Here is a 23,935-nt window from a genome sequence, read left to right as displayed (position 1 = left end):
TTAGATGGTGAAAAAATAAATATGCTATTTATTTCTAACTCAAATCAATAAAAGTTATTTATTTCCAATTATATTAGACTAAATGCCCATTTACTTACTAAATTACCTTGAGTGATATCTTGAAGACTAAATGCCCATTTACTGACTAAATTATCTTTAGCCCCCGCTCAAGAGTTGCTTATATGTCAATCTTAGCTTAGTAAGAAGGGGCCTGCTCGAGTCAGTCCTCGTCTCGCTCTTTTTCTCTTTTGTGGGTAGAAGAGAAGGAAAAGGCAGAAAAGCTTCCATTCCCCAACCTCCAGAGCTTCAAACATGACGGGATCCCGGGATGAGTTGTTTCTCACTTTTGTCGTTGGTTCTCATGGACGTGAAGATATAGCTTGTGTGCTGTTAAAAAAGTTGCTGGGAGAAGGAGATCGAGACCGCTTGAAAGCTACGGCACGAACATGATTCCACGAGGTTCACCCTTTGCTTTTGCTACGGGATCAACAATATATATATAGGGTCTAGAAATGAAAATTGGTGGAATAATATTTTTTTGAAAAATGAGTGGTTGAAAAAAGAAGTAAAAGTCTTCGATTTATGTGTAATATTATTTTACAAAAAATTATGTGGTCGATCGAAAATAGAAGAAAGAAAAATAGAGTGTAATTTAATGGGGGCCAAACAGGGCTTAGTGATATTTTGAAGATGTAAAAAAAAAAAAAAAAAAAAAAAAAAACCGAGGGGGGGGCGGGGGGGGGGGGGGGGGGGGGGGGGAGTAAATAAACTTCACAAACTTAGCTAAATATCTTCAGTGAGTGTTGTGACGGAGTCTCAAATAATAAAATTGTTCAACCAGAGGAAGCACGAGAACTTATATATAAGTAATAAAAGAGAAGTATCACGATTTGTAATACGTTCACTTGAAGAGGTTGGCAAAACAGGGTAACCTCATTTCACCCTTTTTAGAGAGGGGAATCGTAATGTTATCAACAAGTGGCAAGTCAATAACAAGTCCCATTTTCCAAAAGATAGTCGATATCCAATCTGCACCTATGTCCTTTATCAAGCTCACCAACACACTGTGTGGAACCTTTATTTCCACATCGACCACGGTCGTATCATTCCCCTTCAAGCTCCTAGGGTCCGGAATGTTACCAGAAGCTATCACTCTTTACTAAATAGTTATTACACAAATTAATAAAAATAACACTTTTTCCGATTAGAAAAAAATAGGTTTTCTTGTGAATTAAATAAAACAGAAAATACTACTTTGTTACTATCACAAAATGTTTATGTTTGTGAATTGATATACCTTTTAAATCTTAAAAGATAGAAATAAGTGATAAAATAAATGTGTAACAGTTTTGTGTAGTGTTCAAAAAGTTCGCCTAGAGTTGGGACTCAGAAAAAATGCCCCCTGAGACTGCAATTCTAAAAATTTTACTAGAGTTGAAACTTGAAAAAATGTCACGTGGGAAAATAAGCAGTCAATGCCAGTCCTGACAATTCGGAGGCCCTAAGCGAGTCGGCAATCTTGAGGCCCCATACTTTGTTTTTCTACACGTATAACAATATTTAAAAAAAATATCTATATTTAAATGAAAACTTTGTACAATTTAAAAGACGGAATTGCTAAATAAAATATCACTTACAATCCAAGAGATTAGGCTAGCATCATATTTAGTCTTCTCACATTTTGAGATGCAACATTAGTAATCAAACAACTCAAATCAAGTTTTTCCAACATTTTTTTTTTAATGGAAATTATAGCTAATCCATTCAACCTCTCTTGTGACATGGTTGATCGAAGATAAGACTTAATCAATTTTAACTTTGAAAAACTTCTTTCAGCCGATGCAACAGTGATTGCGATAGTCAATAATATCCTGTAAGTGACCCAAGCATTTGCAAAACAACAATTCATTCTCTTGATGTAATCTAACACATCAGCTGCTCCATTAATTTCTGTGGATATTGCTTCCCTTAAAATTTTCAACTCAGAAAATAATTCCATTCCGTCGATATCAGATACTGTGTTATGCTTCAAATAATTTTCAAGATTAATGCAACGGCACTTCAATGTAGCATCATCAATGGCTTTAAGCTTTTTCAAATCAAATAAAAATTCAAAAATATCATCATATTCCTGAAATTGTTCAAATCTATTTTGAAGTGATGATAGAGTTTGATCTACTACATATAAGAAATAATTGACTTTGAAAGATTCTTCAACTGTTTTTGTCATCTCTTCACGGGAAATCTCATCAAATTGCTTCTTTCTACGTATAACTCTTTTTTCACGAAATATCGGTTCAATGTCTAATTCACTTGCAATCTCTTTAGTATCAATCACGGCCGATTCAAACCCAGTTTCTCTATAGCTTTTGAAAAATGAAATGGGCCCTTTTAAATGGTCTATAGCAACGTCAATATGGATGTCCTCTGATTGCAAATGTTTGCTTACTCTATTAACATTATTCAACACTTCATACCAAATAACCATCCCAAGTAAGAATTCAAAATTCTCTATTTTATATGTTGCCAAACACTCCACCTCACTTTTTGTCTTAGGATCATCAACTCTTGCCAATTCAAGTAGAGCATTTCTTATTTGTGGAACTTGAAATCTTATTGCTCTAATACTTTCAACATGACTTTCCCAACGTGTTTGAGACAAAGGCTTAAGAGTAAGGTCATTTACATTATCTTTAAAAAATTTCCATCTTTTAGTAGATGATGAAAATATAGTGTATATACGTTGCACCACTCCAAAAAAAGATTTAACTTTTGTACAACAAGTAGCCATATCGCAAAGTGCAAGATTGAGACTATGACATCCACAAGGAGTGTAAAATGCGCTAGGATTTACTTGTAGTAGTCTATTTTGTACCCCTTTATGTTTTCCTCTCATGTTATCACCATTATCATATCCTTGACCCCTTATATTATCGATATCAAGCTCTAGATTATTCAACGCATTCACTAATTCATCAAATAGTCCCTTTCCAGATGTATCATCCACCAATAAAAATTCTAAAAAGAATTCTTCTACCTTCACTGGACTTGCTGAAATATCAACACATCTCAATACTATAGACATTTGTTCTTCGTGACTCAAATCTGTAGTGCAATCAAGTACCATAGAAAAGTACTTGGATTCTTTGAGTTTCTCGATGATTATTTTCTTGATCTCACCCGCTAGCATAAGTATCAACTCATTCTGAATTTTGTGTCCAAGATAATGATAATGAATTTCTTTATTTTGAATTTGATGAATATGCTCTTGCATTACAAGATCAAACTTAGCAATCATTTGAATTAAACTTAAGAAAATACCATTATTTTCTTGGTATATCTTCTCATTATCTTCACGAAATGCCAAATTATTTTCTCCAAGAGTTCTAACCACAGATATTATTCTCAATAATACTTGTCTCCAATGTTCTCTTTTCTTATTGATTTGTTTCTGCACACTTTTATCAATTGTTTGTTTCTTTTGAAATCTTATTTCCATTTCGATCCATCTACTCATGTGATATGGTTATAACTCACTTCATGTGTTCTTAGTTTTTCACCAATATTTTTCCAATCATTCGCACCATCATGTTTCAATTGAGTTTAAACCCCATCATTCTTGAATAGCTTACAACAAAAATAAAATATTTTATCCAGACTTTTTGAATATATTAACCATTTTCTATCATGATTCTCTCCATTGGGTAATCGTCGAGTGTAATGAACAGAGGAGAAGTGTCGATTAGCTACATCTTTTGGAAAAATTACATCATTGTCTCTTACTGAACCTTTCATTACGATTAAATCTCTTAAATTCTGATTCATATTTTCCCAATTCACTGGATCACTAACATCTAAGGAGAATGGTTCACTAATCTTTTCATTGATGTTTATTTCATCCATAACATCATCCTCGAAAGACATCTCTTCAATCACCAAACAATGATGTTTTTCAATTGTATTATCACCGATATCATTCTTATTAAACTCTTCTTCGGGAACTACATCGTCATTATACTTTTGTTTACTACCACTAAAAAATTTATCAAGGGCTCCCTCTTGAGATTTAATCAATTGTTCAACCTTCTTATGCCGTTTTCTTTTAGAATATTCAGATTCAAATTTTCTAGTGGACATAATTAAAGCAAATAACGGTAGAATCTGATTCAGAGTTTGAATTAAAAATATCCCAGATTCTCAAATATGCCAAGTGTAGGAGTTCAACAATCAACCTGCAAGAATCAATTAAAAACACCTTGTTAGGTTCTAATTAAAAAAAACTTGGTTTGAGAGATATTTTCCGAAGTGGAAAATGATACAAATATCCCCAACAATATTTACTTAGAATATTCCGAATGGCGAATGGCATTTACTAATAAGACAAACTTATATAATAATTTTGATTAAGATACTTTACTATCGAACAACAATATGGCAGAGCTAGGGGCAAAAATTGGATAAATTTATTCACTAAACATGAATAATAAGTGAACAATCAGTCATCAGAAAATGCTTTACAATTCAAGGACGACGAAGAACCAAAGAATAAGTTGAGTCCCTTTATGCTCGGATTCTATAAAACAAATTTTCCCCCGAACTCATTTTAACCGGACAATTTCCCAACAAGAAATAACCAAATGAATTTATTTTGCAAAATCTATTCTCGAAATATCTACCTCAAAACAATGAAACATGCCCTGAAATTATATCAATTAATCAATATATCATTGAAACTTGAAATTATTTAAAAACTAGGAGTTCCAACTTCCAAACTAGAAACAAAGACAAGAACGAAGTGAAGAAAATGAGGACTAACTTGGAAAATTGTAACAATCAGTACTCAATACTCAATACAATCATTCCTATATAAAGTTCTGCAACAAAATTTGGGAATTAATTAAATTTAAAATATTGATAGAATCATAGAACTAATTATTAAGAGTAAAAAATAAAAAAAACTATTTTTCATCCCTTTTTCACGGTTTCAACAATCACCATTTTGAGATTCGAACAAACTTGAAACTACCACCATAGCCCATAGGATTAATAATAATTATAATACTATTGGACAATAGGAGAACCTTCTCCGAGTGTTCACTTCCATTTTCAAGACAATGGATAATGCTTAAGCCTACTTTACTATAATCCCGTCTCTTCTGATGCCCCTCATTTGATAATTTTGAGACCCTAAATGGATTGCCAAAATTTGAAAACAACTTAAAATCTAGAGGAGAAGTAGGGCTTCTAATTGAATCAGATTCTGAATTCTTGGGATTGAACCCCACAAACAGACTAGGAACATTAAAGACAGAAATAATTTTAGTTTAATTCCTGTCTCCTAACCAAAAACATCAGAATGAAAATGAGGCTGTGAAACACTTGGTGCCTCATTGAAGCACTTTATTTCCCATTTTGCACATATATGTAGAAAGATTACAGGCTTAATCCTAACATAATCCCTATCATTGTTAATTCTCCAAATTTCAGCAAATAGCACGTTCTATTACCTCCATGCTTTAGATTTTCAAACACATTCCAATGGCCTAAAATAAACAGAAAACAACATCGATTATGAGAGTAAGGAAAACAGAATCAAACAACAATTGATCCATCAGTTGATTCTTTTGGTTCGATCTGCTCCTTTTCCTTAGCATTATCTTAAAATCTTCCAAAAACATAAAATTATCTTCAATGAAATGAAAGAATAATTACATTAATGAATTAATACTCAGAAAAAGAGACGGTAAGATTCGTAAGAAAGGTGAACACACCATGAACTACAGGGCAGGAAACTTAGCAATTAAGTGATAACAGTAGATATTGAACAAAATCATAATCAGAAATTCAGATAAAGGAGCTGGACATCCAGTTTACTTACCAAAACAAAGGACCTGAAAGATATATAAAATGAATCCGGCGTGCGATATGCGGGACTGCGAGAGGCGAGAAATTGAGGTTTTTCGCGTTAGATTTCAAATTTTCGTCCATTGGCGCTAGTCCCTGGAAGCCCGGGAGTCTGGAACCAGGAAGCTTGGAGTGGAGGCCCTGGAGAATTCTAGAATCTGGATTCACCGAAGCAGAGGATTAGAGGAAGTTGAAAAATGAAAATGTCAAATTGAAAAGATAAACCAGCTGGGGCGGTTCATTGCGTATGTTATGGACTCCAAGTCTCCAAAGAAATTTAATTCCATTGGTCCAAGACTCCAAGCCCAAATCCCAAAGGTCCCAAACCATTTTTCATATTTTGGAAATTGGACTTAATATGAAATTTGAGGCCCCGAGCCCAAGCCAAAATTTGGAGGTCCTAGGTGGTGGCCTAGGTGGCTTGGCCCAAAGGCTGACCCTGTAAGCAGTCTATACTTTAACCACTACGCCTTTTTACAAGTGTCAAAAGGTATCGTGTAAAGAAAAATAAAAAATTGATTTGAGTGATTACAAATAATTTATAAATATGGGGTAAATTAGATTGTGCTTAAAGTAAAACAGAACTTCTCAATGTAGTCCAGTATAATTTCCAACGTTACTATTTACAAATATCAGATATGCTCCTGCCCACGATGAGCAAGATAAAAACTTTCCGTATCAGACGTACATTTTATAAATTAATCTTGACTTGCTTTTTAGGAAAATAACTTGTACTAGCATGTTTGGTGCAAAATAATAATAAAAATAATAACAATTGCATCTTAAATATTTGGAACTCACAAATTGTTATAACCAAAATTCAAACAATTGAGACATAGAATTGTTGTCCACTATCCCTAACTTTTAAGAAAGTTACTTTTTTCATCAAATTTATATATAGTTTTCTCATCCTAGACAGCATGCAGTTCTAGCTATTTAGTTTCTGCCTGCCACGTAAATGAGACAGAAAACTTTCAAAAAACAAAAAATTAACATATGGACAAGTATCTTTATCCATTATACATAATTCACGAAGATCTTCGAGATAAAAGAACAAAATTTTAACTTTGTTTTCTTCCTTAACCTTGTCGCATTCAGAAGCTCATGTATACTAAAAATTTAAACTCTTTTTCCTTCTTTAATCAAGAATATTAAGGCCCTTTTTGAGTCCATTCTTTGAAAATATTTTTTTTTTCAAATTTATTTTCAATCACATATTTTTCAATAATATAATTGCAAACATATATTCAATTTATTATAATTATTATTTACCTTTTGACCATATATTCTCCAATAAACTTTTCAATTTCAAAATCGACCTTTTCAAAAAAAGGGGCTCAAATGGAGCATAAACAAGCATATACATAAAGAAAGAGATACGCAAGCACGGGCTCGACCGGACTATAGCCCATCTTCGCCCCTACAATTCCACTTTATTCTTAGTTTTTTTTATTTTTTTAAAAGATAAATCCACATATATTTTTATTGTACCCCGTGTCCAAATTCAAGGTTGCATCTACCACTGGAAGAGAGTGAACCTATTACCACTTTTGAGGGAGTAATGGATCTCGCAAATGCGAATTGTGCCAGTACAACATCATCACTATCTCATAGTAGAGAGAAAGAAGAGGCGAGAAATGAACTGAGTTGTTAAGGTAGTGGGGTGGGTGGGGTATAATAAATTTTTCTTAATTAAATTAATAATTCTTAATCAGCATTTGATTTATCAATTTAAAATTAATCCCACTTATTTTTGAATTGTATATTTAAATTTACGATTTTGGGTAATTTTCTCATAAGGGAATTAGATAATATACAATTTTTTTTTTTTTGCCCCATTTTTTTGCATCTTGGAATAGTGATTTGGTAAAAGAAAGTGTGTAATTTAAAAATAAGAAAAAGTTTTGAATATGTAATATTATTTCATTGAATATTATGTAGTTGAAAATAAGTCAGAGAAAAATATATTTTAAAAATAATGGGAACCAAACAAAAGTCTAATGCTATCTCATCTCATCTCATCTCATATGGTCTAATTTATAAAGACATATTTCATCTCATCTCATCTGGTCTAATTTATAAAGAATGCCTATAGTGATTTGTTTCGGTACTCAGCATAGACGCTATGAGAGATAAAACTTCAACTTTGTACTAATGCTATCTAGTGTTTTTATGCGCACCAAAATTGTATATATGGATATATTTCAATTAACCCAGAACCCTCTTGACTTCGAGAGTTTAAAGTTTAATTTCACGAAAAATAAATGTGAAATATTATTGTTGTTAATTAGAGAACAAAATTCATAGTAATTTTCAATTGTGCTTAAACTTTCAAAATACCTTTTTGGGTTAAACATGATTTTAAAAGTTAAGTTTTCTATTCAAAAAACTTATTTTAGGACCCCGTTCGATAAAATTGTTAAAAATCCAAAAGCTGATTATGAGACAAAGAAGTTGTTTTTTAACTTGATTGGATAATTTTCTAAAAGCTTTTTCTCAGATTATAAGAGTTTTTTGAAAAAAATGAAGAAAGGTAACTTATTGAGGAAGCTCTTCTATAAGAAGTAAAACTAGAAGCAGAAATTCTATCAAATGAACCCTTAATCTTACAAAAAGTAACTTTCAAGTTCACACACAAAAATAACAACTTTCCAGGAAGAAACAAGTGCTGAAAAATGATAAAAGAACTTGTATGTACAATTATGACAATTGAAGGAAGCTATATAATTATGAATCCTCTCACAACACCATCAAATGCATAAATTTAAGATCGACTGTATGAATCATCTCTTATCACTATCTTCGACAAATTACTTTATCTACTAACTTGTAAAAGAAACTAGAGTCGACTACATGCACGCCGATGGGTCATTGGGAGATGTATCCACAAAATATTTGTGATTTAAATTCAACCTTCTAAAGCTTGACTTTTGGATTTGCATGTAATATTATTTTAGTAAAAAAATGTGTAATTAACAAACGAATTTAAAAAAAAAAAAAAAATGAGGCTCAAATAGATGTTTAATAATCTTCATTATCTTAACTCTCTCCAAACTCTTACTCTCGATAGGAATCAAAACAGAATTTATATCAGCAGCCAAACTAACGTATCACAGTATCGTATCAGTAACGTTATCATCTATTATGAGCATGCGCATTGTGCATCACGCAATCTCCTTACTGGGCGGGCACCGGGGGCTTCTTATTACTGTTCCATTATGAAAAAGAGCTGTTGTGTTCTGGTAATTGTTAGGAATTATGACAGAAGCATCTTGTAAGGGACATGTTGGAATGGTTGCCTTGATGAGATCGAGTAATTTCGTGACTGTAACTTTGTTCATTCTTACAACGGGGTCTTTAAATTTGACTTTGAGTGAAGATTAAGAAGAGAATTACTGCTGCTTCATTGAGGAAAATGGCTACTATCGGCCTATGGTGTTAAATTTGGTAAATGGGTCCTCCAAGATTTATGAAAGCAGAAACTTTATTGACATTGGATTCACTCATTCTTGCAGCAAATGTACCAGTATCTATGATGCAATCCAACCCAATCCATCTAAGCCATTCATGATCTTCAAGATTGAAGCAATCTGCTGACTTGAATAGTCCCTTTCTCATTGTGTTTCTTGCTAATCAAGTGAAGTTCTCGTATTTCACCTACTCTTCAAGCTATTTTTTCATCGAAAACCATGCACATCTAATGCTAGCGAAAGTATGATTAGCTCCCATGAAATTCTGTTTTTTGAGTCTATTAGGTTTGATCCTGACATACTTTCTGATTTCTGTTGTCAAGAAGTGCTCAGCAGGATGCGATAGAGATGCATGCACATACTCAATAAGGTGATGACTCCTGTCACACATCTCACCCCGTCAATTGCTTGTTTTGTGAACAAAAAGTTCAACCATTGCCTTGTCGAGCCACGACTAATGAAACTATTCGTGTATTATGAGATATCAATGACGAAAAAACTGACAGAATTTGCTTCTTAGTTTGCCTACTATAAAAATTATCTTGTGGATGAGAATGAGATTGAAATTAATTAACAAAGAAGGGAAGTTGAAATGTTGAATACTTATAGCTGAAAAATGAGCAATGAAAAAGGGTTGTTGAGATTGATAATGTTGACATCAGTCTTTAGGTTCCGTTCTTTATAATGTTTAAACATTTAATAAGATTTCCCAGGTAGTTTTATACTTTAAGCATTTGTGAATGCTGCTGGATTTATGTTCCTTACAACATGCAATCCCAAGCAAACTCCATGTTACTGAGTTGAAATTTATATCAGCTGTTTTCGTTGGAAGTGACTTCCAAGATTTCAATCCATTTTATCAAAGACTATTTAGGGTAGACCATGCCAAGCTTTGCACTTGGCTTGATCTGACCCGACAGAAAAGGCAGGTCAGCTCGACCGCCTTTCCACTTACCGGACATATACCGGATGTCATGGTAAACGACGACAGCAAAATACTTCCATTAAACAGCCTGAATTCATCATAGGACTCCCGTGTTTACTGCATTATAATCACTTGGGAAAAGTAGTATATACACAGTAAAGTTTATAGAATTCTTTCCAAGAGTCAAAACAAAACAGTGTTCTTAAACATTTATCATTGCCATACAGAGCCTCACAAACTTTTAATCAAACCATCTTAAACCAAACTTAAGTACTTATATACAGAATGTCAATAAACTGACAGAAAAAAATATAAATAAATAAATTGAAAGCGAATTCTTAAACATTAAACGCTGACAGAAAGACCATCAAATTTTTGTTTTTTTGTTTTGTACCTCCCCCCCCCCCCGCGATCCTCATAGAAAGGAATAGTAAACATTTTTGTCAGAGATTCCATAACACCGTATTCTTCAATCACCCATAAATCAAACGATTTACTGAAGAAAGGCTGTACAAGCAAAGCTTTCCCTTCAATACACATAATTGCGGAAAACTTTGAGTATAATACCCAATCCATGGTAGTGATAACTTTCTATATGTTTCAGTTCCTATTTCAAGTGAAACAAGCAGAAGAGGTGGGAGTTCAATGTTACCTTTGCCTTTGTGGAGTAATCCAGTGGAATGCTCCGTTCAATAAGTTAAAATTTTCCCTATTCCAGAGATCTTCACATGGGAAATTCTCAACTTTTCTCCACAAGGAATCACTCTTCAGCGAATAGGATTTTATCTCAGTCCTTAAGACCTTTCCAATATCAAGAAATAAGAAAATACTGAATACTTTATAGTCATGTGAGATTGAGTCATAAGCTAACGCATATTTGAATCCACGTTAGATGATACGAGGAAGAATTTTGATATCAATAGGACAATCTGGAAGTGTTTTCGATTCTCTGGTAGAAGGGTTCCATATGAACACATTGTTGGAAAAATGGTTATGAAATGGGTCAACTTTGAGCCCAAATTTCAGTAGGACCCATCTTTTAATTAATACGGGACCTAGCATATTCACGTTCTACTCCGCGAGATGATTAACGTGATATATTTATTTGTCGAAAACCATTTAAAATTGAATGAAATATTAAGTGTTAAATTAATCCATATAAAACGAAGTATTATGAAAGAATTTGTTTTTCCAAATACTTATCCCACATAGGAAAATTAGGAAGTTTTGGTGTGATTTATAAGGTGGAAGTTTGGAATTGGGTTTGGGCCCCAAGGGGTACCAATAGTTTTTGAAAGAGGAAAGACATATATCCTATTGGGTTCGGTCATAAACCCACATACCCAAAATTTTGGATTGCACTATTCGAGATCTCCAGCAGTACTTGAAGGATACTGTAATGCAAATTGGATATCAGATACTAAAGACATCAAATCAACAAGTTGATATGTCTTTACACTTGGAGGTGTTGCCATATCATGAAAATCTTCAAAACAGAAATGTATAGCTAGATCAACAATGAAATCTAACTTCAATGCATCAGACAAAGCTAGAGAAGAAGTCGAATGGCTACGAAACTTTCTAGAAGATATTCCATGTTGAACAAAATCTGTGCCTGCTATATGTATTCATTGCGATAGTCAATCAACAATTGGTAGGGCACAAAATGTAATGTATAACAGTAAATCTCGACTTATACGTCGTAGACACAATATTGTTAGACAATTGCTCTCTACTGGCATTATCTCTATGGAGTATGTGAAATCAGAAGAGAATATTGCAGATTCGCTAACTAAAAGTTTAACATGAGAGCAAGTAGAAAGTTTATCGAAAGGGATGAGATTAAAACTAATAAAATAATCAAAGTTTCCATGGTGACAACCCAACCTAGTTGATTGGAGATCTCAAGATCGAGGTTCAATGAGACAATCGCACTGTGAAAAACTTAGTATGCACTGGGAAGATTTTACTCCTATCCATTCCTATGATGAGCCAGTGCCTAGCTGCCGCGAAATAAGTTAAGATACGCTTTTAATTATTTCTATAGCTTGATTCGTTCAAGTGGAGTATAGCAGAATACTCTTTATGAAAATTACCTATGTGAGTGAGAAGGGGCCGCTTCTAAGAGAATTAGGTGAAGATGAATTCTCTAAAAATCACTCATGAACCAAGAGGTGTCCAAAGCCAAAATGGACACAAACGTAAGAACCAACTATGTTCGAAGAAAACTGTGTAACTTCTATTGTTTAGGTTTCCATAAACGGCTGACTGTTCAAAGCAACTTGCTACTAATTGGCTAAGGAAATTCGATAGATTTTACTAGGAAAAGTTCAAAGTCATTGACTACTTATCCCGATGCAGTCTTCTTCAATTTTTACTTTGAAAAACATATCAGATGTTATCGTTTGGACATTGCCAATATATTTCATTCATGTGGGGGATTGTTGGAAAAATGATTATGAAATGAGTCAACTTTGAGCTCAAATTTCAGTAGGACCCACCTTTTAATTAATACAGGACCTAGTATATTCACGTTCTATCTGGACCTAGAATATTCACGTTCTACTCCGCGAGATGATTAACGTGATATATTTATTTGTTTAAAACCATTTAAAATTGAATGAAATATTAAGTGTTAAAGCAACCCATATAAAACTAAGTATTATGGAAGAATTTGTTTTTCCAAACACTTATCCCACATAGGAAAGTTAGGAATTTTTGGTGTGGTTTATAAGGTGGAAGTTTAGAATTGGGTTTGGACCCCAAGGGGTACCAATAGTCTTTGGAAGGGGAAGACCTATATCCTATTGGGTTCGGTCATAAACTCACACGTGTGCGCCGCCGTCCATCCGATCGGCCGGCTCAGCACGAGCACGTTTCCGTGTCCGAGTCCGGTTCGGGTGCAGATGGACCTTTGCACTATATTAACTTTTTGGACCAAATTATAAATAATCAAATTCTTAGGTACATTATGAAATTTAAATTTTTGGCTTATTCTGGGTGATTTTTTTATCTGAATAGATTGTTTAACAGTCGTTTGTTAACCGACCAAACAGTCAACTGTTAGCCGACTGTTAACCGACTTAACAGACGCAACTTTTAGAAAACATGTCTGTTCCGAGTTTTTGAGATTTGTCTGAAAGGTGACGACTGTTGGAATGGCTATGAAGAAGTCTATAAATAGACTGCCTCTCTACCAGAAAATTCACACCATTTTCATTGCAAACTATATGTGCTTTGAATCTTATTCCCCTCTCTCTCGTTCTGATATTGTTTCGAAGTAAAACACACTTCGTTGAGTTCTTTGAAACTCTTGCAGATTGCAGTGCTGCTTCCGTAGGAGACGAAAATTTGTTCTATCCTAGGAAACGATTGCTGGACGTCTTTAGCACCATTGAAGGCAACAAATTCGTTTTAAGAAAATATCGTGAAGTCGGTGGGCTTGAATTACATTTTGGATCCTGTTGATCATTTCTTACATTCAGGTGATTCTGTCGGATTGTTTTTTTAAAGGAGTAACTTCAAACTCCAAAAACAACACACATATCCTCCTCGTTCTTAAATGCCAAACAATCCATCACAAGAATCGTAAGTGGTCCGAATCTCTGACCCTTTAATTGGAGTATCAAGAATCTTCCAGTCCTGAATGGGTTCTTCGTCATTGTAAAAAGATGAAAGGGAGTTTGACAAAACCCGATTTCCTGGAGATTCAAGATAAAGAACAGACTTCGCAGACTGATTCATATGTTTCCTTTTGAAGTTGGGATCTTTAGAAATCAAAGGGTGGAATGATTTGAAACACATTTAAAATGTATTAGAGATTTTACAGGAAGTCTGGAGAGTATTTCGATGATGATATCCCATGGTAATTTCACAGCCATCATTACGTTGCCCTCCTGTGACGCCAGTATCTAGTTATACGCAGAGCTTTTTACAAGTAGTCTTCTGTCCCTTGGGTGATATAGGTTCATGAATCAGAGTCTTATATTGATGAGAGTCCTATTTTAGTTAATCATTCTAATATTTCTATCCTACTTTAAATCTAGTTTTATTAAAAATTTTAAATTTTTAAAAAAGTATTATATTCATTTACATTATGTCTTTACATTATCCTTATTAAATTTATTTATTTAAATACTATATATCTACACCACTTTTATCAATCTATCAAACTTTAAAAGTTAAACTAGAATAGAATAGATTGATCTTATTAAATTGAACTTCATTTTTCAATTCCAACATCCCATCATTTTTCTTTTAAAAAGTTCAAGTCGGGCCTATGAAAAAATCTTTGGTGCCGTCTTAGATCGTTTGCTGAGTTCTACTGGCACGATCAATCATATTTTTAATTACTTGATTTTTACTTAATCTATATTTATACTTTTTTTGGTAGAGTGGGCTTTACAAGATGAGGTGCAGAATCCTGAGTTGGAAAAGAACTCTAGGAAAGGATACAAAGGAGAAAAGAAGGCACTGCAAGAGATATTCAGAACAAGGTTCATAAGTATGTTGAAGATGACGAGAGGGGTAATAGACATAGAGATAATCGATATCGTGAAGATATTGACGAAAAAGGTCAGCACAATGATGAAAGGTATCATGAAGATGTTGACAAAGATGATAGACGCAAGTGAATATAGAGAAGACGGTGATAGAGATGGTAGATACAAAGAATATATTATAGACCTCGATTTCTGCACGGATGATGTGGTCAACAAATTCTTACTTCATTCAATTTATGCTTAAGGCTTGTGCACATGATCAACCATTTTTATTTTTTATTTTTAAAGTGAATAGATATGTAACAAGGGGGATTTGCTTAATGAGCCTAGTCAACAAAGTTTCTGGGTAAAATAGCCTACACTTAATAATGTTTCGAAAAAATAGCATTTACTCTATTTCATCATGTGTTAAAGTCTCAAATACCCTTATTGTGAAATGTCTAAAATGCCCAATTTGAAGTCAAAATTTACCAAAATCTCCAAACATAGATCCTACTTTCATTCTCACTTTTCATACACAATTAAAAATCAACAACAAAACGGCATGCCGCCTTTTTAAATGATTGAGTGTCATTTTAACTAATTTCGTGTTCATTTTACTTTATTCACTCTTATCCACGTGAAAATTATATAAAAAAGTATTAATCATATTTGAAGTGAAGTTAAGGGTTCGTGACCCGAACGGCATGATGTTATTATAAACCGTTCGATGACGTTTTAACTAATTTTTGTTTTCGTTTTACTTGCTCTCTCGTTTTCACATTAAAATTAACATAGACACATTTTAACAATATTTAGAGTGAAATCAAGATCTCATAATGCCTTGCTGTCATTTTAAATGATTAGGTATCATTTCAACGTTTCATTTTATTTTCATCCATATTTACATGAAAATGAACGAATGCATTTTTCATTACATTTAGACACCAATATCAATACAAAGTTCCTGCGATAACGATGAACACTATTGTTTTATGAGTAAACTACACTAGACTTAACTACGAACTAAGTTAGGTAATCTAAAAATTCGATTATATTCAAATTATGAGACAAGATACTGAATAATTTAGCTTATTTTTTGTATAAGTCTTATAAAATTTTTCGAGATATTAATGACTGGTTTTGAAGTGAAATCGAGACTTCAATAACCCAAAATGGTGTGCTATCATTTTAAATTCCTGAGTGCCGTTTTAACTATTTTTGTGTCCATTTCAATTTATGTTCATTTGTATCCATATGAAAATGAACGAATGCAAGTTTTCATTACATTTAGATACCAAAGTCGCTACAAAAGTTAACGAGATAGTAACCAACAATATTATTTCGTAAGTAAACTATGCTAAATGTCACTATGAACGTATGTAATTAATTTGAATTCAATGATACTCCAACTGTGAGATAAGATACTCAACAAATTAGTATGTTTAACTTATATAAGTCGTCTAAGATGGTATGAAATATGATCGAACAGTTTTGGAGCGAAATTGAGACCTCAAGACCTAGAACGACATATTAGTTTTGAAGTGAAATTGATACACTGTGGCCCAAAATGGCATTTGGTCATTTTAAACGTATGCTTGACATTTCTACTCATTGAGTGTTTATTTCGGTTCATTCACGCTATAACCATGTGAAAGTTTAGGGATAAAAGATTCTACTACATTTCGACGTTGTGATCAACACATTTGTTTAAACTATAGTGAGACATCGTACATTCTATTGGAAACTACACTATATTTAACTATAAAGGAAAATGTAACAAGTATGGTATACAAAACATAGCATGTACAATCGTTCACTCGTATGTCTTATCTATGATGTTCCAAACATTGTTTTTACTAGTTTCGAAGTGAAATTGATATCCCGTGACTCAAAACAATATCTAATCATTTTCAATCTAAAGCTGACATTTCTACTCATTTAGTGTTCGTTTCAATTCATTCACGCTTGTAACCACGTGAAAGTTTAGATATGAAAGTTTTAACTACATTTCGACGTTGCGATCGACAAGAAAACTACACGACATTTGGCAATAAAGAAAAACGTAAGTAGCAAGTATTGTATCCAAAACATAGCATGTGTAATTGTTCAATGTGTACGAGCCATGTATGATGTTTCAAAACATGTTTTACTAGTTTCGAAGTGAAATCCTACCACGTGACCCAAAATGGCATCTGATCGTTTTAAACACGTGGATGACGTTTCTACTCATTTAATGTTCATTTCGATTCATTCACATTTGTAACCACGTGAAAGTTTAGGGATGAAAGTTCTAGCTACATTTCGACGTTGCAGTCGACACATATGTTCAAGTTATAGTGAGTCACTTCATAATCCGGTAGGAAACTACACTACAGTTGACAACAAAAGAAAAACGTAAGTAGCAATTATGGTATCCAAAACATAGCACATGTAGTCGTTCAATATGTGAGAGTCATGTATGATGTTTCAGAGCATGTTTTACTAGTTTTTTTAGTGAAATTGGTATCCTGTGACCCGAAACGGCATTTGGTCATTTTAAATGTATTGACTGACATTTTCACTCATTTAGCATTCGTTTCGGTTCATTCACGCATCGTAACCACGTAAAAGTCTAGGGATGAAAATTTTAACTACATTTTGATATTGTGGTCGACACATTTGTTCAAATTATAGTGAGTCACTCCATAATCTGGTAGGAAACTACACTATACTCGACAACAAAGAAAACTTAATTAAGAATTATGGTATCCAAAACATAGCATGTGTAGTCTTTCAATGTATGATGTTTCAAAGCATATTTTACTAGTTTCGAAATGAAATCGATATCTCATGACCCCAAACCGTATTTGGTTGTTTAAACGTATGACTAACATTTCTACTCATTTAGTGTTCATTTTAGTTCATTCACACTCGAAACCATGTAAAAGTATAGAGATGAAAGTTTTAACTGCATTTTGACATTGTGGTCAACATATTTGTTCAAATTATGGTGAGTCACTTCATAATTTGCTAGAAAACTACACTTTACTTGACAAAAAAGAAAAACGTAAGTAGGAAGTATCGCATCCAAATCATAGTATGTGTAGTCATTTAGTGTGTACGAGACATGTATGATATTTCAAAGCATGTTTCACTAGTTTCGGAGTGAAATTGATATCCCGTGACCCAAAACAGCATCTGATCGTTTTAAACAAAGGATTGCCATTTAGGGTTTAGGTTTTAGGGTATATGGTTTATGTTTTAGGGTATAGAATTTACAAAATAGAAAAACGTGTAATTATTCAATATGTACAATTCATATATGATGTTCGAAATACTATTTTATTAATTTTGAAGTGAAATCAATAGCCCGTGATGCTAAATGGCATCCGATCATTTTAAATGGAAGGTTGCCGTTCAGGGTTTAGTTTTTAAGGTATAGGGTTTAGGTTTTAGGGTATAAGGTTTAGAAAACAGAAAAACATGTAATTGTTCAAAATGTACAAGTCTTATATGTTCAAAATACTATTTTACTAGTTTTGGAGTGAATTTGAGATCTCTTGACGCAAAACGGCATGCTATTATTTTACACGTAAGGGTCCCATTTAGGGGGTAGAGTATACAAAAATATAACACGTGTAATCGTTCAATATGATCAAGTGAAGTTGAGATCCTGTTACCCAAAACCACATGTTGTCATTCCAATTTTTATTTTTTAGTGAGACTGAGGACACAAAACAGCATGTTGTCATTTTAAATGTATGACTGTCGTTTTCTAGATTGGTTAAATTTGCGTAGTTAATAATACAATCTATTTTTCCATTTATAAATTATCAAGCTATCATATAACTACAACTATGTTTCAACCCTGACTACTTCAATATTTGAATAAAACATTCCTACAATGCAAAACATTGCAAAATTTTATAGTTGCACTAGTTAGCATCCGTTACAAAATTAGCATTCATGCACTTATTTCCAACTAAATCATACAAAACACTTCTATCTAGACAAAATTAGCATCTAAGTCCTATATCCTTCGATCACATAAAATTGAAAAAATACAATGAAAACAATTATGTTAATTTCAGAGTGAAATCGAGAATGTCGCCCAAAATGGCATGTACCACTTATCTATGAACGTTATCTAACATCTCCCGAATGTAGTCAAGTTTTTGGAAGGGAACACTTCTGTGAAGGTCTCTTTTTAATTCTATCTTCAACGATAATCACATTCTCAAATGGGTGATCCATTTCTACCATAAAAAAAATCATAAAATGATCATGTTAATTAATCAATGAAAAGATGTAAATGATATAAATAATTTAACAATATGTGTTCAAGAAAGACGGCCTAATTTAGTTACATCCAATTCAAATGAAAATGAGTTATGATGAGAAAAACTAATAGACGACAATTCACAAGATCCTTTAATGAAAATGGCAAGAATGAAATCACTATCCAAATCCACAAGGATTATAAATTCTGCCAAAAATATCCCAATATAATATTCGATCATGCATTTTTTTGCAATTCTGAAGTAATTGAATGTTAAAGTAAAACAAAGAGGTATTGGCTAAGATTAACAAAACATAAGCAGCTTTGGGTCTAACACGTGCCTTAACGACCTAAGTCACCATTCCCCTAACTTTTACCTAATTAGTACTATCTTTACTTATAAGCTATTGCATAAGTCACTAGTTCTTAACTCGAAAACCTATGATAAAGAATCATTTGCCCAATAATACTTTTACAGAACTTACCCTTTAACTTGGGGAGTTACAGGCATCGTTAACACACGTAGAATTTCTACAATTGTTCTCTGTTTTGGTGGAATCATTCTAAACCCATACATTATATATAGATCCTCTACAAGTTGTTCACTATTAAAAATTCTTTATTCCTACTACGGTTAAAATTGTATTGATTCATTCATAGTTTTGGCTAACCAAAAAACCTTAAAAAAATTCAGGGTGGAGAATGTGAGGGTGAAAAGACGTTCAATCTCCTTCAACATACATATCAATTACTTCAATAAAATCCAGGAAACTTGTTTTTCATTAAATAATTACTTCTTTAATGCATAACTAATTGAATGAGAAAAAAAATAGACAAACCCACATAAATGAATGCATACCCAATTCAACCGCTAGTCTTATAAATCCTTACTACCTGTTCTTGTTTAAAATTATATCTAACACTCGTATACCCAATAAAAACCATTAGTGCATACAAAAAGTAAAAAAGAAAGAATCAAAGAGCAACAAACTTCCCAAATTTAACCATTGATCGAGGGGTGTCAATGATACCAAAAAACCAACATGAATGGATTAGAAAGATGGTTAAGATACAAGAGACTTACTTTCAAGAAAAAAAACAACTAAATGGGATACAATAACAAAATATTAACGTGTTGAGAAGCCAACATTTTTCACAAAATTCACACAAAATCTTTCAACAATGGAAAATTGATGACACTTTCATGCCTGAGGTTAGACAACTTAGAAATTGGTTCCTTGAATGAGCTGTTCACGTTGGTTGTTCGCATTGGAACTTGTTCATGGTGAAGCTGTGCTCGAGATGGTGGTAGCTTTTCAAATGGAAGAATAATTACAGCTAACCTCATTTAGAGGAAGAAGATATAGAAGAATAGGCATTTGAAAGGGAAGAAATGATGGTGAAGCGTAACTATACAAATCATATCAGTAAGAAAAGGCTTTAGAAATTGCTACTAGCTAAAAATTTTATTTGCACAGAATATAGGAATTCTTATTTAATACAACAAGACTCGAGTCACAGAGTTTATTAACACCTTATTGGGTCATTCATACATTAAAAATGACATTTTTAGAATATTATGAATCGACATTTCAATTAAAGAGTCCAAAATCACCTCGTTCTGTTGACATTGTGTATTGAGAAATTGCACTAAAAATTACCTAGGAAATAAATCATTATAACAAAGAGACATGGAATAACTCCAAGCCCTCCATATAAATTTAGAAATATAGTAGCTGCTTCCATATAAATGGTTACTCAGATACAAAATTGCCCAACAACCCAATATTGCAAAAATCACAACTCCCAATGAGTTATAACTTTTTTTCTTTCTCCAATAAATCTTCAGCAAGAGAGCAAAGTATAAACAGATAAATAAATCAAGTATGAATATTTGATCTTTACCATTCTTGGAGATTGATAAATACAAATGAGCAACGCTTCCAACCAGTATTAATGAACTCTCACAAATTGATCCCTTACGAGCACACCATTTTAGGGTCCTGAATGGAGATCTCCTTCAAGCTACAATGCCTTTGTTTCTTACAAGTTGAATGCAAAGATTCCGAAAAATCTGTAGGGATTTAGTTTTGACAGATTTTCTTTTCTTCCAGGGAAATGATGTTTCGGTTTGAATTTTAATTCGAAAAGAAATGTTGGTGAAGTATGTAAGGGAAGAGATGGATTTAGGTTTCGAATGTTTCTACGTTCCAGAGAGAAGATGGATTTGGGAAAGGAAAATGAAAAGGGGAAATTTCTTTGGTTGGAATAAGGGCAATTCAGGTAGTTTGTTAATTTTAATTTAAATGATTTAGTTTAATATTTTTATTCTAGTCAAGGGCTAAATTTGCAAAGTATATTATGTGAGAGGTTATTTGACCCAATTTCCACATGTTGTTGTTAACAATAGTAGATGATAATAACTGCTCTCTTTTGGATTAGAAATGAAAAGCGGGTTGGATCAAGCTACTTTTGAATGGCCTAGCACGGCTATTAGGCCAAAATGTTGGGACGTGAGCATGTTTGTGCCAACCAACCATCGAGTGTGGCTAGGAGAAGCCGAAAGTGTTTGTGCACGACTTTGAGCCCCTACACTTATTATTATTGATGTTTTGATAAAAATTTAAATTAACGTTTTTGTTGTTATTGTTGTTGTTGTTGTTGTTATTGTTATTGTTATTGTTATTGTTATTGTTATTATTATTATTATTATTATTATTATTATTATTATAAAGAATGTCTGTTTGAATATATGAAAATAATTGACTTAAAAAATTTAATGATGCACTATCCTATGATTCCATGTCTCTTTTACAATTATTCCTCCATTCTTCGTAGTATATTATAATGTTACATCGCCACACGATCACTGCACATACGACAACTAAAATCGGAAGGAAAGGAACAAAAATGAAATTTGAGGCAAGAACATGGAGAGAAAAACCCATCGCACATATATCGTCGCCTTTGCAGCAATGACTGCAGCAATGCCCATCACTGATGTGCGTTTCATGACAAGCGAAGAGGTGAAAGTACAACCGGAGAAGAAGAATGACAACAAGTAGTCACTATGCTCTAAGCAACGCCATTCATAGCTATGGGTGCGCGGCGAGCGGAGATGGAAATAGTAGGTAAAAGAGAAGAATGAAGCAGCAGTCAAAGGAGGAGTGAGTTTGTTTTGGGTAGAAATGTTTAGGGCAGGTGCATTGGGGTAGGGTTTACCTGATTTTTGAAAGAAAATACCTTGTACCCAATTGTTGAAATGAAAAGTTGAAAAATAGGTGTGGGTGTAATTTCTACTTCTTCTAGTAAGAAGTTAGAAAAACTTTTAGAGAAACTTTCTTTCAAAAGTAAAAATTAATTTAAAAACACTAATTAAAATAATTTATTCTAAAACCTCTTCTACAAGAAGTCAAATAAAGATAATTGAGATCTATCATAAAATTATCTATCAATCATGTCACCGGTGTTTAGAACATATAATAAAAGAAGTGGATGACACGACGACTCTTTCTATCCAATTCATCTCTTGTAGGAGTCTTCAATACTTGCTGCTTTATAAAGTTCTACATCTAACCCTTCAAATTGGCACAAGTCCTTTGGTCACCCTGGAAAACAGGTGCTGGATATGCTATTTTAAGTTCTCCTCCCAAAGAGCATGTCCTTGAGTGAAACACTACTTCCCGTACAAGTTGCACATGTTAAGCATCCCACTGGCGAATTGAAAGGAACTGGACAAGGTTGGACTTCAGTTCCAACCCATTTACGAATTTTGTGTGTAAAAAGGAATTTTTGCAAGTAAATTTTTTTTTAAGTGTTTTCTTTACATATTCGTCCTATCCTAAATTCGTCACTGGATTTCATGAGGAACTAGTATCGAAAAACAAGGTGAATTCAGGAAGTATTTGAAGTCAAATCTCTCAAAAATTGAAAATACAGCTTGAATCAAAAAACAATTTTTGACTGCCAATGTCTCAATCTCTCTCCCCATACAAAAAATTCACTTCGAAACACGCTCAAAATTCTTAAAAGAGAGAAAACACTACCAAAATTGAGAGTTTTTTGATAAGGAAAGTGTATTATATTTAATTTGTGAAAGTACAAAATCACAAGGAGATACCCAAAAAACTAGACTAGGAATATATGTCATCCCAGCACCAATAAGTAATCTAGATTAGAGTTTAATCCTAATCATGTCAATAAAAAAATATCAGCAGAAAAACCCCATAAATGTTGGAGCCATCTATTTTCATTTAGATGGAACCAAACCCCTACATAAATTTACTTGTGCACAAATAGAAAAAACAATGCCTCGAATAAGCTACTTATACATTCTATCCTCGAATAAGCTACTTATACATTCTATTTGTACATCTTAATTGACATCTCATGATGTGTAATAATCTAGGTCATCGATTATTGTAAGTATTGTTCAAGTCAATGACGAAACTATGTGTCACATCATGAAATGTAAACAAAACTATCGACCAAAATATAATTGTAGCAAAACTGATATCTTTATTATCTATCATTAAGAGAACTATTTTTATATTCTTCAATTGGACACGTATTTTGACAAGAACACAATCACCAATGTCTTCCTAAAGATACATTCGGCCTGTCACCATCATCTTTTAAATTTGTGTGATCAATTGAAGTCTTTCAATATTTGTGGTGAGCTTAGACTGTCACTAGCAGATGCTGTGTTCATACGTAAGATAGATAAATTATTAATTTCAAACATATTTGAATATTCGAAATTTCTTATCTACTTTCAATTAGATAGTGTAAAAAATAAATAAGCTATTTATTTCTAACTCAAATCAATAAAAAGTTATTTATTAGACCAAATGCCCATTTACTTAGTAAAATACCTCGAGTGATATCTTGAAGG

At 33.0% G+C, this 23,935-nt stretch overlaps 1 protein-coding gene across 1 annotated transcript in view; it reads right to left on the bottom strand.

Annotated features, from left to right (window-relative positions):
• Positions 1 to 901: 901 nt before the first annotated feature.
• Positions 902 to 23,935, bottom strand: part of LOC111410376 (desiccation-related protein PCC27-45-like) — a 25,104-nt gene continuing 2,070 nt past the window's right edge. Inside the window, exon 2 of the mRNA XM_023040681.1 lies at positions 902 to 1,154. Coding sequence (XP_022896449.1) covers positions 902 to 1,154 — 253 coding nt within the window. The remainder of the gene's footprint in view (positions 1,155 to 23,935) is intronic.

This window comes from Olea europaea, chromosome 15 (assembly GCF_002742605.1).
Source record: "Olea europaea var. sylvestris chromosome 15, O_europaea_v1, whole genome shotgun sequence".
Classification (NCBI taxonomy): domain Eukaryota; kingdom Viridiplantae; phylum Streptophyta; class Magnoliopsida; order Lamiales; family Oleaceae; genus Olea; species Olea europaea.
This window is presented reverse-complemented; position numbering and strand designations above follow the sequence as displayed.